This window comes from Colletotrichum spaethianum, assembly GCF_022836535.1.
Source record: "Colletotrichum spaethianum MAFF 239500 DNA, contig08, whole genome shotgun sequence".
Classification (NCBI taxonomy): Eukaryota; Fungi; Ascomycota; class Sordariomycetes; order Glomerellales; family Glomerellaceae; genus Colletotrichum; species Colletotrichum spaethianum.
In genome coordinates, this window is record NW_026054778.1 from 655868 (window position 1) to 672617 (window position 16750).

Consider the following 16750-nt stretch of genomic DNA (forward strand, 5'->3'; position numbering starts at 1 on the left):
TCCTCCAGAGAGATTTCCACCTCCGTCTTAAGCGAGAACGACTCCTCAGACGTGAGTAACGCAACGGTCGAGAACTTGTCGCTTAGAGACACGGCACTCATGGAAAGATTTTCTCGCTCCCTCCACCGCGGATTGACTGATCTCAGCTCGCCTGGACTTGACAAATACCAAGAGAGCCTGAACGAGCACCTCGGATTCCTTGATGCGACAGAGACAGCCGGTCTTCGCCAAGCTATTTCGCAACTTTATGCCGCCCTGCCTGGTGCCAACTCGGGTCTTGGTGACGCTCAGGTAAGATGACGTACCTTTTTAAGAGAGGAAAGCCAACTAACAGTTTAAATGTAGCCCCTGAACCCTCTTCATAACGCCTCTATGGTGCACGTTCTGCATCAAAGCAAGGATGAAATGCCTTTCTGGCTTTCAGTCTCCTACGAGTTCCTCTTGGAGACCCAGCGATGCCAAGCTGCGATTACTACCCAGGCCACAAAGGCAAAGGCAGCAAAGCTCGCATCCTTGAATCGTCTCCAGCGATCTATTGTATCAGACCGCGTCGCACCGGTCGCGAAAGACTCCACAGTCAGAGTGTCAAAGTTCCTGTCGAGAACACTTCAAGTCGTCAGAACCTTTATCCAAGCCAACCTTACGACATGCCAAGGCTGGAAGGAGCGTGCTCGCGTGATTCGAAAGATGCTGGACTTCTGGTGGCGAACTCACAACCTTACCACCGAAAACCTTTTTGAGGAAGCACGATTCCAAGCGCATCTGGCGCATGGTGTTGAGTCTGTTCAAGCACTCCTTTCGCCTACTACGGAAGCCCTCAGCAAGCAACTCGCCGATCGTTATCTCCAGACCGTTGACGAAGACTTCACAACTGGTTTCCGTCTGACAACTGGCTTGAGCATGGAAGTCATGTGGAAGCAGATCAAACCCCTACCCATCATGAGCGAAGAAACACTCGCCAAGAGCCAGGAGATCGAGCAGCTTGGCAAACGTCTTGACGAGCTCAAGTGGAAGGTCAAGACATCCATTACCGACCTAGCCAGAGCCATGACAACTCTCGTCAAAGCCGACGAAATTGTACGAAGTACGGACTCTGACGTTACCGAGCTTATTCATGATCTCACCAAGGAAATCGAGCTTTTGGAATCTAAGGTCGGTTCAGAGTCCAGCGAGGTCAAGCCGTTCTTTGCAGCGGAATTCGAGACTCTTAGACAGGCCTCCCTGTTAAGATCTCAAGCCATTGAGTATTTCGAAGGTCTCCCATACAGCGCCAATGAGACGGACCTTTTGGTCTTGTCGAACCAGCAGACCATAGACCAGATTCGCCTTGGCAGTTTCGGGGCCAAGGAAGCCCGTTCCTTGACCATCGGCCTGCTCGCTTCCCATGATCCTGCTACTCATGTTTGGAACGGCAAGTTCGCCACGTCTCTCTTGTCAAGACTCAACTCTCTTCATGCAACGAGTCTGCGCTCACTCGGACTCCTTGAGACTGAATTGCCTGCCATGGGTCGTTCTGTTGCGGCTCTGGCGCCGGCGTTCCAGAAAAACCAAGTCGTGGCCCTCAATGCGGTTCTCAAGAAGCTTATCACAACTGCATTTTCTGTCCATGGCAACGAGCAAGAGGAGCCTGTTCGTGCAATCTACGACAGGGTCATTCACGGTTTTGAAGGCACCGAGGTCGCGCCTCTGATGATACATCAGCTAGCCGCCCAGTTCGAAGGCAGCATCCCCAGCGACTGGCCAGCGCATCTTCACCAGATCGCCAAGCGGCACTTGATTCCTGCCACGGTGGCCCTTGCTGTGTCCGACAAGATTGCAGGCAGCAGTCAACACAATGGAGAAGCCAGCGCCCGCGCCGTTGCTGCTTGCTCTGCAGTCGCCTGGGTTGAGTTCTCGATCGGCACGATCAAGCTGTACGTGCCGGACAAGTCTTTCGACCCGCAATTGCGGCCGCAGTTCGAAAAGGACGTTCACGACGAGCTGACAAAGGGACTTGGGCACAAACTGTCGTCGCTCTTGGACTTTGAGACTCGCTTCACAGGTCAAAATACGTCTCTTCGCATACAACTTGTGCAAGAAGATATTGAAGCACTCGGCCCTGCACCAGCACCAACACAGCTGCTTTACAGACCCGCTCGATCAGAACTCACCAACGTCCAGACATCCTTTAATAACGTCCTGGCTACCGTAATTGGACAAGAGCTGTCAGCCCATCACACAGCATTTGCCCTAGCAGGTTCTCTTGATGCTGTACAGGTCATCAACCTCGTCAAGCAGAACTTGGCTCATATGGTTGACCGCCTGGCAAACCGTGACCACCGGGCAAACCATCTCGATGCCTACCAAGATATGACACGGCCTCTTGTCAACATTCTTGGCTGTCTCCAACTTGGTCTGTCGTTGAGCGACGGGCTCGAATCCATTGAACATCATGCTGCAGACCAGACTCTCATGGACTTGACGCCCTTCATTGGCGGCAACCCCGAGCACCATATCCTCAAGAAGTTCCCGAACAGGTGCTTAGAGTTCCTCGACTATATTGGCCTGATCGCATCTGTTGAGGGATTGACAAACTTGAACGCCAGTGTCCGCGAAGCATTGTTCGAATGCGTCCACAGATTCTTCCAGGAATGGACCAAGAGGCTTGAGGACGACCGCAAAGCTGAAGAGGCTCGAACGAATCTCTATCGTTTCAAGGGAAGTTTTGAAGATGAGGAAGAGATGGACGAGCAAGAATTCAACGAGCTCTTCCCCACGTACGACGAGGAGCAGGAAGAGAAGCCCGCCATCGGACGTCAGAAGGTTCGAGACGTGTCTGTGAAATTGGCGGAGTCCCATCGCAAGGTCTTCCTGGAGCAGCCGACACCGTCCGAGGCACTTCAAGAAGTTTGCAAGAAGGTTGGCAAGGGCATTGCACAGGAGCTCACACAGAAATCTGCGGTTCACCAGGGCATGAACAGCCGAATGCTTCCCCTTGCACTTTGGTCGGTGGATGAGCAAATGACAATGCTCAACGCGAGTACCGTCAGCACAACTTATAACTTCTACACCGACTCAAACCTCTCTGAGGTTCGCCGTCTGATTCCACTTGTTGACAAGGTGGAGGCTCGCTTCCGTGACTTGCAACAGGTGGACGAGATCGGCCACATGCAGCCTTTGGCAGATGTGCGAGCTGCTTGCGAGCAGCTCCTCGACCTCACCCACACCGAGCCCCTGGCCAAGATTTTGCCCAAGCTGGAGCATCTCCACGGCATTGTCTATGAGTGGCAGCACGGAGGCTACGCTCCGGCCATCTATGGAGCGCCTGCCCTTTACACGTCTCTGACAGATACCATCATTAGCTGGCGACGCCTGGAACTTTCGACCTGGGCCAAGCTTTTCGACATGGAGGCTCAAAAATGCTCGGAGGATGCCGACTCGTGGTTCTTCGTCGCTTATCAGGTTCTTATCGCCGTACCTCTGTCCCTCGTTGACTCCACCGAGCTGAAGGACTATGCAGTCAACCTGGTGAGGGAGCTCGAGACATACTTCTCCACTGCAATCATCGGCCAGTTCTCTGCCCGCCTCAGGCTTCTGAGACAGTTGCAGAAGCACCTGCAGCTACTCACCGTTGACTATCCCTCCTTGGCTGTTGTCTCCGACGCAGCACTGAACTTCATCGACTTCCACTCTCGTTTTGAGAAGGTCGCTAAGGAGGCAATTGCTAAGGGGAGGGCGCCATTCGAGAAGACCATGAAGGAAGTTGTCCTGCTGGCTAGCTGGAAGGATACCAACATCAACGCTTTGCGTGAGAGTGCGCGCAAGTCTCACTTGAAACTTTTCAGACTTGTTCGGAAATTCCGCGCTGTTCTTGGCCAGCCGATGAAGCCAATCTTGGAGCAAGGCATCCCTGATGAAGAGGTTCCCATCGTCCAGAACACAGATGCGGGAGACAAGGCCGATATCAAGGTGGACTCCAAAGCCATCTTGGCTTGCAACAAGGCCTTGCCTGGCTGGTTGGCCCAACACAAGCGTCTGTCAAACTCTTCAAAGACGCTTTCCATCATGGCCAATGTTGCTTCCAAAGCAAATCAGAACTCCCTCAATGCCACCCAGGAAATTCTCTCGTACGTTGAAGAACTCAAAGCCTCCATTGCGGAACTGCGTAAAGAGACTCCCGGCACCTTGACCCCTGAGAACAAGGACCAAGTTAAGCACCTCAAGACGCGCAAGCGCAACCTCTTTGCGGACGTCCTGAAGATGATGAGGCAGATGGGCTTCCGCTACAATCTCGGAACTGAGGAGTTGACCAAGCAAGAGTCCCTCGCAGTCGTCCTGGCAAGTATGCCCGCCTCTCATATCGACAACAGCATCAACGACGCCGCCGAGTACTACTTCCACAAGGTTGTCGATATCGCGCCCAAGGTCAGAGCCTCTATCCACGAATACTCGGAGGAACTCACCGGGGCCGAGATGTCTCGAAGCACTGGATTCATGGAGGGCATGTTGGCTGTAGTTTTGGGCCAGCACAGCTCTTTGTCTGCTGCTCGCGAGGCCATTGCCTCTCTCGACCAAGTCATCGCCTCAGTACAGAGCTTGAGCAATACGACCATCGGGCGCAACACCAACGGCGGCCGGCCGAGCATCACCGTGAACTGGATGAAACCAATCTTGGACTTCGGGATCAAGATTGTGGACATTCACGGCAAGTTAGCTTCAGTCGACAACGGAAATGTGTTGAGCCACCTGCAGAGCACCTTGCAGGAAGTCGATGATTTGTCGAAGCAATGGTCCTCTCTGGGTTCGATTCCTGACAGATTCACAACCGAACAGCACGACGTCCTGCAGAAGCGCTCCTTGCTCGCAGAAGAGAATTTCAAGACTTTGCTCCCTGGTCTTGGCCGCTCGGATCTTGACTTTGTTCTGAAGCAAATTACGAGCTGGTTCAGCATGGGGATTGCGCAGGGCGATCGCGAGTTTCACGATTCTGACAGTACCGGCCAGCATTTCAAGAATTCGATTTCCAGTCTTTGCGACACCGTTCTTGTCGCGGTCCAAGAGTACAAGAAGGCTATGGCCGACCTGCCAAGTTCAGCTGAAGATTCGGGCTGGCTAGCAAAGACCTCTGCTGTCCGCAACTCCGGTCTTAACGCTCTCTACATCAATGCGATCGTGAGCAAGGTCAAGGCTTGTCTCTCCGCCTTGGGGAGTGTTGACCTGGAACAACCCAGTATGGGCGCAATTACTTCGTCTCTCTTTTCCATTATCCTTCCTATCCTCCAGCAATATGCTCTCACCTGCCGCCGAAGCTTCTCTCAGCTGTATAGCTTGCATGCTGCAACTGGTCACATGACCTATCAGCTGGCGCGAACTTTTGTTCAGCTTGCTGCCAAGGGCTTCTGCTCTCCGCAAGAGAAGCCGGGCGAAGAATCTGGGGAATCTGGAAAACTCGAGTCCGGAACTGGTCTGGGAGACGGCGATGGAGCAGAGGATATCAGCAAAGATATCCAGCCTGACGAGGACCTATCCGAACTTGCCCAGGAGCCGAACAAGGAGAAAGACGGCAAGATGGAAGACGAAAAGGACGCGGTCGACATGGCGGATGAGGAGCTTGAGGGAGAGATGGGTAGTGTGGGTGGTGGAGATGACGAGGAAGACAAGTCAGACGGAGAAGGCGAAGATGGCAAGGAGGAGAACGAGATGGACGAAGAAGTTGGCGATGTTGATGACCTCGATCCCACAGCCGTTGACGAAAAGATGTGGGACGGAGACAACGAAGAGGCAGAGAAGGACCAGCAGGGCGACAAGGCCAAGGGGCAGAAGAAGGACGAGCAGATGGCCGCCGATGCCGACGCCAACGCTGAAGACAACAAGGCAGAGGATGACGAGCAACAGGTTGACCAAGGAGATGAGGAGATGGAGGAGGAAGAGCCCGGCCCGGAGCAAGAAGACGCGAAGTTTGAGGACGATCAGGTCAAGCAAGATCAAAACGTGGAGGAGAATGACGCCCTAGCGATGCCTGACGAGATGGACTTCGACTTCGACGAGGAGGGAGAGGACGCGGATTCCGAGGACGATGAGCTTGACAAACTGTCAGACATCGGAAAGGAAGAGCCTCAACAACAGCACGAATCCGACGTAGAGGACGGAGAGGATGAGACGCAGCGACCCGACGAGAAGGGTCCTGAAGAAGACGGAGAGGAAGAAAAGGAGGAGGATGCGCCTGAAGAAGACCTGGCGGGTGAACCAGAAATCGACATGGAGCCCAAGGCAGAGGAGGAAGAACAGCCTAATCAGCCCGAGGAGCCTGACAACCGCATGGAACCCCTTCGGGATGACTCCAACGCGGACGCAAACGCTGCGCCGAGCGATGTCAAGGGTGGCGGTCAAGATCAAGACGCCGAGGATATGGACGTTGAGAACGACTTCAATACGAACGCTGCTCAGAGGGACGATGGAGACGCAGGAGATGGGTCTACGGAGCAGCAAACCAGTGCCGGAAAGAAGGGCCAACTGTCTCGGTCCGACGACCAAGCGCAACCTACCGACCAGGACCAGGATGATATGCCTGAGAACAGCAGACAGGATCCCTTCAAGAAGCTCGGTGATGCCCTCGAGCGTTGGCACCGTCAGCAAAACGACATTAAGGACCCCGAGAAGCAGCAGGAAGAGGGCGAGCAAAAGCAGTCGCAGGACGTCGATGCAGAGCTTGGCGCCCGCGAGTTCCAGCATCTCCAGGACGACGAGACTGCGGCCGATGCCCAGGCTATGGGCAACGCCTCCGAAGACCAGGTGCAGCCTATTGACGAGGCGATGGCCATTGACGAAGAGAAAGAAGACCCCCAGAGCCGCGTGATGCCCGACGCCGAGGATGTGGAGATGGATCAGGATCCCGACAAGATGGACACCACGGAGGCCCCGGAAGCCCAGGAGAAAGACACTGGCGCCGACAAGGACGATGGTCGGTCGGGTGTCAAGACGCGCCAGGGCGCCTTCGACCGTGAGGTATCGCCCTCGGAGGACGAGGTCCAACGAGCCGAAGAGGAATCGGATGAGGAGCAAGTCATTGAGGAAACCTCCACGCAGCTCTCCACGACACATATCAGCGACGAGCAGCTGCCCCTCCGCGACTTCTCCGAATCTCTGCAGTCCTGGACGGGCTTCCAGTCCAAGACGCACCCGCTGTCGCTTTCCCTCACCTCCCAGCTCCGCCTGATCCTCACCCCGTCGCAATCTACCAAGCTCTCAGGCTCCTACCGCACGGGCAAGCGCCTCAACATCAAGAAGATCATCCCCTACATCGCCTCCAGCTACAAGCGCGATAAGATCTGGATGCGTCGCGCCATCCCCACGAAGCGCAGCTACCAGATCCTCCTCTGCGTCGACGACTCCCGCAGCATGGGCGAGTCGAGCTCCGGCACGCTCGCCCTCGAGTCCCTCGTCATGGTCTCGCGCGCGCTGACGATGCTCGAGGTCGGCCAGGTCGGCGTCCTCGGCTTCGGCGCAGACACATTTATGGCGCACGACTTCACCGAGCCGTTCGCCTCCCACGACGCGGGGGCCAAGGTCCTGCAGCACTTCAACTTCCAGCAGGACCGCACCGACATTGCGCTGCTGGTGCGCCGGACCATCGACCACTTCCGCGCCGCGCGCATGCAGAACCCGGCCCGCGGCGCCGAGGACCTGTGGCAGCTCGCGCTGATCCTGTCAGACGGCCTGACCCCGTCGTCGCAGCACGAGCCCATCCGCCGGCTGCTCCGCGAGGCCATGGAGGAGCGCATCATGGTCGTCTTCATCGTCATGGACGACACGGGCAACAAGAAGGGCGACAGCGTGCTGGACCTCAAGGAGGCAAAGTTTGTCAAGGACGAGAGCGGCAAAAGTCGCGTCGTCATCGAGAGGTATCTCGATACCTTCCCCTTCCAGTACTACCTCATCGTGCACAACCTCGAGGACTTGCCCGGCGCGCTGGCTGGGCTGTTGAGGACCTGGTTCGCCGAGGTCAACTCGTAAAGAGGGGAGACGGATAAGCGAAAGAGTTTGATGGAGAGAGCAAAAACAAAAGTCAATGTGTTTTTTGTTGTTGGTTTCTGTATGAACTGGAGTTTGGGATGGATGCATGTCATTATTCAAAAAAGTTTTATAAGGGCGTTGAAAAAGTGAGACTTTAAACTTAGACAAACAGGCAACTCATTCTTGCTAAAAACCTCCTTCCATTTTTATTGGTATGCCGGCCTTGCTTGGCCTGCTTTGAGAAAACGTGGTATCAACCGGGCCGTAGCCAAAGGTGCGTAGAAGTACAAAAATGACCCGAAGACCGCCGTAAACTCCTTAACCTGATCCCCTCCCTCATCACGCACCTGTCCCTGCGTCTCGGAGCAAGCGCCATGAACAAGGTTACGCATCCTGAACCCGGACCTTCTTGCTCGCACCCTGGTCCTCGGCATCGTCGACCGACTTGCGCTTGCTGCTAGAGCTCTCTGCGCCAGTGGCGTGCTTCTCCCATCGGGCGTGCCAGTCGAGGAGTCTGGCGTACTCGAGCTCGACGCTGCCCAGGGCCTCGTTGAGCTTTTCCGAACGCTCGGACTGGTCCAGCTGGCCGAGGACGTCGGCGTTCTGGCGGTACAGGCGCTGCTTGACAAACAGCTGCCACAGGCGGTAGTGGTGCTTCTCCTCCTTTGTCGGCTTGGCCTTCTGTTCCTCGCCGAATCCGACCTTCACAGACGCGGGTAGCTGAGACATGGTCTGCATCTCGATCAGGCGCTTAAACTGACGCTCTACGATCTTTGTCTTCTGGCGCAGGTTTCTGAGAAGCTCCTGGTCGACCAGATCCTTGGGTACGGTGCCGCTGGGAGGGCTGGGAAGGGCAATGCTGGTGTTGATCTTGACGTTGCTAAACTCCGGCAGAGATCGCAGGAAGGTCAAGTCGGCCAGGTCGCGCATGTCGTCAAAGGCCTCGTTGGGATCTTCCACGGTCAGCTCCAACGTCTGCGGGTTGTTGTAGTAGTGCTCGAAGATGGTCTTGTACAGGCGAGCACCAATGCCCTTGCCCTGGAAGGGCGGCAGTACCAAGAACTGCGAAAGCCGTGAGCGGCAGGGCAGCTCTTCCAAGAGGTTGAACTCCTCTTTTGGCAGATCCCACTCGGACGAAGGCGGGGTGAGCGGGCGGAAGCAGAAGAAGCGGTAGACAGTCCCATAGCCAACGAAGGTGTACGAGGGCTTGTCGTTCGCCTCTGCCGACGTCTGTTTGCGATAGAGGAAGAAGACAGTCCAGCGGTTGGCGTCCTCGGGGACTTTCCAAGGATCTTCTTCGTTGTCTATCTCGCGGGAGATGTATGATCCTCCCTCAATGAACATGGGAACGAGAGCCTCGACGCGAGTGACGATCTGCCGAACAGCGGGGTCCGCGAGGCTGCCCTTCCACACCTCGTATGTGCCGTCCTGGCCCTCAAAGCTCGAATGGAGCGTGCCAGGAGGGGTCCAACCATCAGGTTGGCTCTGGGCACCCGTGTTAAATTCGCGTGCAGACTCGAAGGCAACTGCGGGGCATCAGCATCAGCAACGTCAGTTGTTCGCGACGGCAGTGTCACTTACCCATTGGCAGGTGCTGCTTCAGTGTAGCGTCGACATCCGCAGCCTCGGTCTCGCCAACGGACTGGAACTTCTTGCCATACGACACCTTGACATTCGGTCGCATGTCAAAGGTGCGATAGCGCAGATCGATCCTGAGGTCCTTATATCCGAAGATGCGCTCATCGTCGCCGAAGATGGAGTAGGTAAACTTGGGGTTGAAGGAAGCAATCGTCTTGGTGGCTCCGACAGCAGGTGCGACCAGGCTGATGTTCAGCGACTCGGTGGCGTTGGCCGACCCTAAAGTACCATTTAGTGATTGTTGCGACGATGGATACCCAAGATTATGGGAAACATACACTCGTCAGTCTCAGCCATGGTGTCGACGGAAGTGTAGGTTGGAGCTCTTGTGCAAGGTATGCAAAGTAACGGGTCGCAGTTGCGGATTGTATCGTGGGATGATCTGATGTTTGGGAAAGGAGGTTTCAGGAGGGGAGCTCTTTGTATAGAGTGCGAGAGAATACGATCCTGTTTGGCTGTCAAGGACGATGCTCCTGGTTGAGCAGAGCTTCTTTTTTGCGATCAAAGCCTTGGAGAGGGACGCGCGCCAAACGATTCGCGACAGAGACGCGATTAAGTGGTTCATGCAGTTAAGAGGAACAGCTTAATGGGCTGTCAGCGGCTCAGGGCGCTAGTACTGGAATAGATTAGCTCCAGTACTCTTCGCAGTAACAGCGGCGGGAAGGATCCACCAGGCATTACGACATGGGGTGACAAGGCGCAGAAGGGGGGACCGCCAAAAGAGACCAAGGAACGAGGGAAGCCAATGGCCAATGGTTTGCGCCCGGTGCACCCCAAGAGCCAGCTCAGCTCCCCAACCTCGACGGAATTCTCCCTGTGCAGCCAAGCTGAAAGTCGAGAGCTCGGCTTTTTTCTGCTTTGGGTTCTTTTGATTATCTCGATTGCCGTTCGCCGACCATTCTAGTATCAGACATGCTGGCGTGATCCCACAGCTCTCGACAAACCCTCTCTTTGCGATTTCACGTCTTCTCCTGGCACGATCGACGGCACAATACCCAGAAGATGGGAGGGCTATTGTTGTTGCTCTTGCTGAGCGTATGTACCTCTTTACCTCTTGGCTTTGGGCTCCCAGCCGGATGGTAGACTTCTATGCACGACGGAAAGCTAACACGTTTCTTTGCGACAAATCAGACGGTAATGGCATTGGCGTAGGTTGCTCCTCGTGCGAAAAGGCCCAAGTTTCCTTCCCCATCACGGGGAGGAAGCAAATGGCCACCTTTACTGCCCGAAGGATCCATATACTGACGATCGACGTCGCGAACCAGGTCCTTCTTCGCCGGCTCATTACCCCTTGCCATAACCCTCACGCAGTCGCAACTCCGCTTGATCTCCAGCGTGGGCGTTGGCATCTTGGTCGGGACGTCGATGATTGTAATTATACCCGAAGGCATCGAAGCCGTCACGACTACCGGCGGGCACTCGCATACTAAGAGGAACTTGTTGAGTGCGTCAGGCAAGCAAGGGGCGCTCGATGTGCGGTGGGCGGCAGGCGACGATGTCCCCCAACTGGCGACCGCCCCCAGGTCCACGAGAATAGCGGAGGAGCTTCATACCCTCGGCCGTGATGTCGAGGATATTCCAAGGCTGCGCAGTCGAGAGGAGCAGGGCGAACACGGCCATGAGCAGCCTCCAACCGGCCCGCCGGGCCCCGAACCCCACCACGACGAAGAGAAGCACAACGAAGTGCCGACGTTCTACATCGGTCTCTCCATGATCCTCGGCTTCGTCCTCATGTTCCTGATCGACAGGCTGCCGCGGCACGCGACGGACCGAATGCAGTCTGAGCCGCAGATGCGCCACGTCAGCCTGGACAACCTGGGCGGATCATCGACGGTCGGTGATGAGGAGACGGAGGGCTTCCTCGGCCCTCTGGCGCCCCCACCGAAGCAGTCACGGAGCCTCGCGACAACCATTGGCCTGGTTATCCACGCCGCGGCAGACGGCATCGCCATGGGGGCGTCTACCTCGACATCCAACACCAAACTGGGCCTCATCATCTTTGTTGCCATCATGGTGCATAAGGCGCCTGCGGCGTTCGGCCTGACGTCGGTTCTCCTCAAGCAGGGGCTCTCCAAGCGGACAGCGCGAGGCCACCTGATCGTCTTCAGTCTTGCTGCGCCGTTCGGGGCTCTCAGCACGTGGGCAATTATCAGGATCCTGGGTGGCGGCAACTTTGAGGGAGAATCCGGCCAGTGGTGGACCGGCATGCTTCTGCTCTTCTCCGCGGGAACGTTCCTGTAAGTCAAACGACGAACCGATGAGTGTGGCCAGCAACTGACAGCCGACAAGCTTTGTCGCGATGCACGCGATGCAGGAAGACAGCAGCTCTCCAAAGCACGAACACGGTAGTGGGATGAACGGCTACTCGGAGGGTGGCGGCGTCCAGAGGGTCCAGCAGCAACCGCAAATGCGTGATACGTTTGCGACGGTCGCCGGTATGCTCTTGCCCCTTCTCACACAGTTTGGGCACCACCATTGAGTGATGCCCAGTCAAGAGCGCGGTTAAAGATCTACATCTGAGAGCTCAGAAGATATATCATATTTGGGTTTCTTGTATGAGTAAATCGAGACTTCGATGAAGCCAGGTTTTCCTGGCATATGACGATGATGATTGCATTGACTTCCACCAGTCGGGTTCCTTCTCTGGATCCCAAGAAAAGTCCAGACGATGTATCTAAAAGAATCTGTGCTCTCAGTTGGATCTGTGCTGCCGTGCTGCCGTGCTGCCGTACCGTCGTGCCGCTTTCTGGCCAACCGGGAGAAAAAAAGTAATTTTTACAAACCAAAATAATAAAAAGAGACCCGGTTTTCTCAGCGTGACGTTCTAGAAGCGGCAGATTACTGGCTCGAAAGCTGGTCCAGGTGGCTGAGTGGTGTGCTCGGCGTCGAAAGAGGACGGTGCTGCGGCACCGAAGCGCAGAAGAGTTCATGGATCACAGCGGCCGACGGGGTCGGGCGCATGGCGGGGGGGGGTTGCTCCATTGTCGACCGAGCGTCGAAGGATGGAGCTAAGTTTGTAGTCGGGGTGTTTCAAGTTCGTACGGCGACCTGGGCGAGCCGGCGAGGCGCTCCTGGCGCTTCCCTGCAACGGGGGAGGGCTACGTCGAGATAGACGAACGGAGGGCCACCCAAAGTCGCATTCGCTTGTCAAACAAACGCATGGCGTTTTCAACGCCTCAATAGTCCTCGAATGGTCCCCAATGGCGGACGGGTGGGGATCCTCGTCTTTGGCTTGGCTCGTTGGCGTGAGATATACTATGTATCGACAACCTTTTTTGCCTCGGCGATGAGGGAGGGCAAGATCTGCAAGACCTATTTCTAGAACCGGACACATGCATGCCTGCTGGCATTTCAGTCTGCAACGGTCAGAAAGGCATGCACATGTCGCATTTCTTCAGACATAGATCATCCCATAAGGACGGTAGCATTATTGCCCTCCCCCCTAATATTGGACAGTCTGAAGTCTGCAAAGGCAAAGAGAAGGGTCGGGCTCTGGCAGCGTCGGCCCAGGCGAGAGAGAGAGCCTGAGCGCCGGACAAAAGCCATACCCCTGTATCGTATCACTTGGGCAGATCTGAGGCATCCAAGCCGCCAGTGTCGCAAGTAAGAGGGATCCCTTGGGGGGAAGGAGCTGAGCAGAACGGCGACCGCGCTACGTTGAACCATGCAGCATGGTTTCTTTTTTTGTGGCATGTCGGAATTCCTTTGTCAAGGTGCTGAGCTGAAGTCGCTGTTGCAGTAGCTCGACTTGTCCGGGATGGTCGCCACGCAAATTTGCTTCTTGCTTCTTTCTCCCTTCCCGTCTCAGTTCTCTGAACTCTCTGAGCGCGAAGCTTGCAAGGTATTCCGACATTTGGCGAATAGGGATCTCAAAGAAGTCAACTCCAGGGCCGCAAAGATAACAGATTGGGAGGGGGGCGCCCAAGCCGTGCGGTGGTGCTGTGGATTCAACACCGGCGGGTACTAATGTCGACTACGCCGGATCTGTACCATACATAGTAGAGCGATGGACTTGATCACATCGACTCCATTTGAGAAGGACAATCCCACCAAGAATCTAGATCGATCTTGGTTTTGACAAGCTCCCAAGGACGATGACCACTCGATAATGTTCCCTTTTGCGCTTAGCTTGTACTAAAGACTCTAACCGGGTCGACATTGAACCCTCGCATGCTTTGCAGCGCAACCCGCCCAGACAGAGTGATCGATATATGGCCGGCCCCGAAGAAGAGTACGACACTTAACGTTGAACGAAGTTTCTGGCTAGCGAGCCAACGGCGAGCCGTGCGCATTCCGCTGACGAGCAGTTATTAGATCGAATACTTGGATAAGTGCCTGTGCGGCGGTTGGTTGCTTCGACGGCCAATGATCAGGGAGTCCAAGTCTTTCCCCATCACGCGACAAACACCAAGTTAGGCAGGAAGAAAGCCTTTATTGTTACAGCACCCAACGGTTTTGCTGGATCACCATGTCGCCGCCGCATGGCTTTGGCGGACCCTTGGGCTTAGCTGATAGTTGCTAGAAGCTTTGGGTTTGCGTATGAGTTTTTCCTGCAAGGCAATGAAAGCCGCAATCCCAGACGATAGCGCAGAGTCCCGGGCTCAAAGACGAGGGGGCGGCTGTGGCTGCCCCAAAGACTGGGGAAAGATGCGGCTTGATCCCCATTCGGCGCAGATATCGCGAGGGCCATCGGCTAGCGTATTGTCAAGATATGTAAGTCAAGCGGAGCCATCCCCATTGCGCCATCTGAGTGTCTCCATCCACGGACTGAAGCATGACAGTGAGAATCAAGGCCCAGCTTTTGTCGTCCCCCCCTCCCTTCGCAAAATCATGAAGGCACCATGGCAGGCATTGATGCGGTTGGAGTGGCTTTGTTTTGTACAGAAGAGAAGCTGACACCGAAGGACAACTCGACATGAGAGTGCTCAATGAACATCCTGGCTCCATATCCAGACTTGGTAGTGACTTTGCGTGAATGAATCGATCGACGTCACGAACACCCACTAGGATGTTGATGAAGTGTAGACGAGAAAGAACCACTAGTGCGGTGTAAGCGCCGCTAACTCGGACCCTGCAGGGGCCCCCGGGAAATAAATGCGCGGTTCTTGGTTGTAGCATGAACAGCAAATATGTAAGACCCCTTTCCACCTGCTCATAGTAAGCACCATATAGACAATAGACCCAGGAGCTGTGGAATGGAAAGACTCGAATCGGTGTTAGGTCGCTGCATGCGAAGGAGCGGGCTCGATGGAAAAGCGACAACCGCGGTGGTTGAACGCGGTTATAGCCAGTGTTGAAAACGCATAGTGTTCGCTACCATACGTTCGGTCTGCGAACGGTGTCACTAGTTTCTCAAACATGCCAGGCGGCCTTCGGAAGCCAGCGGTGACTTTTTGATGCAATGTTACATCGAACGTGCTTCCCTCTTGACGATGCGTACGTCGTCGGCGGCCAACCGTCATTTGCCCTCTCGAACAACGATGCTGGCGGGACTTGAGGCCAGGGGACGGACGCTTGCGGGCCCTGCTTGGCTCCCGTCCCAGAACCGGGGGTATTCCGTGTTGTTCCCACAGCCGCACAGGAACCCCGGCGGCTCAGGAGAGCCGGACGGCGTTTCCTGGGGTCCAACGCTGAACAAGACGTGCGAGTCCCGTCATTTCTCAGCGGTTCAACAGAAGGAAAGGGGGCCCTGTCTCCTTGTCGGCGGGATGTTATTGTCTTGGCCGATGCCTTGCATCGGCTACCTACCTAGACCGTAAGGTCAGCTGAAGTGGCAGATGTCAGTGCTGTGGTGGAGGGTAGGTGAAAGGTGCCGTAGCGCAAGTGTCTTAGCAAGAACGAAACAGCGCTAGAGGGGGGGCCCAGAATAAAATTCTATTTTGTTTGGGAATCATGAGTCTGAGCCTCTGCTGTTGTCTGCGTGATTGGTGTCTGAGTAATGATACTCGGGGACGCGGGAGAGGTGACGCTGGCTGGCAGGACAGGCTGGCGTGCGAAGCGGTGTGTGTGTGTGTGTGTGTGTGATTGCGTAGTAACGTCTTTGTGTGCTTCAAGTTGAGACGACGGTTTCCTGCTCTAGAGGCTTCTTTTGCTGCCGAGTCTGGTAGTAGGGCGCATGCCGAATGTTGTTGCTCGATTAGATACGTACTTGGTATAAAGTGAGAAGTGAGCGAGGTGACCGACTTTGCAAGGTACGGACTGCCCAGGCTTTGCCAGATGCGCTAAGATGAAATATCTGTCACGGGCTCTTACAATGCTGCTTCCTTTCCCTTCTTCGCCTCCTCCTCCCCCTCCTCGCCTCTGTCCGCTCCGTCCAAAACCAAGCCAGCGATGCGTGTGCCTGTGCAATGTGAAAGAATCGACACAAAGACAAAGGAAAGCGGATGCACAGTGACCTGTGTGGCACTTTCTCCAGTGTCCCATCCTTTACCCTTCTCCCACCCTCGAATGGCACTCGCGCACACAACCCACATTGCCTGAAGCCCAGGCCTTGCTCGGCGCACCTCCTAGGTAGTGCAGTCCCGTCCTGCCCGCCCCCTTACCCTTCCCGTCGTTCTTTCTGCACCTTTTCTCTTCCCCGAAAACAAGGGCCGCCCACCGACTCCGCCTCTGCTCTGCTCTGCTCTGCTCTGCTCTGCTCTGCTCTGCTCTGCTCTGCTTGGTTTATTACCTGCCCAATACCAGGCACCGTGCCTTGTCTCTGCGCCTCGAGCCTTGACTTTCTTGACCTCGCTTTTACTCTAACTCTCACGCTGTGCTCACTGGCCTCTCCCCCCTGGGTCTTGGTCCTTTTCCCGTTCCCTTCCCTTTCCCGACCTGGTCCATTATCTTGCATACTAACCCACCCCCATACCTCCCAACTCCTAAACTCCCACAGCCGCTAGGAGACTCACCCAGTGCATTCCATTCCTTACCTCACCTGCCCTGGCCTATCTGATCTCCCCCCTCTCTCTCTCCCTCTTCCCTCCTCCAAAATCCCCAATTCCAGCCAACAAACACTCGACGGCTAAACTCCTCTCCAATCCCATCCCTCACCCTCTCCTCCTTGTTGCGCTTCGACGACAACCACCAGGAACGACGCGAGACACTCCATTGCAGGGAGGTGCAACAGATATTTGGG

The 16750-nt window shown here is 55.5% G+C and overlaps 3 protein-coding genes across 3 annotated transcripts; 2 read left to right on the forward strand and 1 right to left on the reverse strand.

Annotated features, from left to right (window-relative positions):
- Positions 1–372: 372 nt before the first annotated feature.
- On the forward strand, positions 373–7992 carry ColSpa_04032 (midasin; the record flags this gene model as incomplete). Its single annotated transcript, XM_049270244.1, has 1 exon — positions 373–7992. The coding sequence occupies one exon, from the start codon at positions 373–375 to the stop codon at positions 7990–7992; it is 7620 nt and encodes a 2539-aa protein (XP_049126201.1).
- Positions 7993–8376: 384 nt separating this feature from the next.
- Positions 8377–9927, reverse strand: ColSpa_04033 (histone acetyltransferase type B catalytic subunit; the record flags this gene model as incomplete). Its single annotated transcript, XM_049270245.1, has 3 exons — positions 8377–9518; positions 9574–9849; positions 9909–9927. The coding sequence occupies 3 exons, from the start codon at positions 9925–9927 to the stop codon at positions 8377–8379; spliced, it is 1437 nt and encodes a 478-aa protein (XP_049126202.1).
- A 705-nt stretch (positions 9928–10632) lies between these two features.
- On the forward strand, positions 10633–12109 carry ColSpa_04034 (zinc transporter zipt-7.1; the record flags this gene model as incomplete). The annotated part of the gene is made up of 3 exons (XM_049270246.1): positions 10633–10665; positions 10942–11867; positions 11920–12109. 3 exons carry the CDS (start codon positions 10633–10635, stop codon positions 12107–12109), a joined length of 1149 nt encoding a protein of 382 aa, XP_049126203.1.
- Between the last annotated feature and the right edge of the window lie 4641 nt (positions 12110–16750).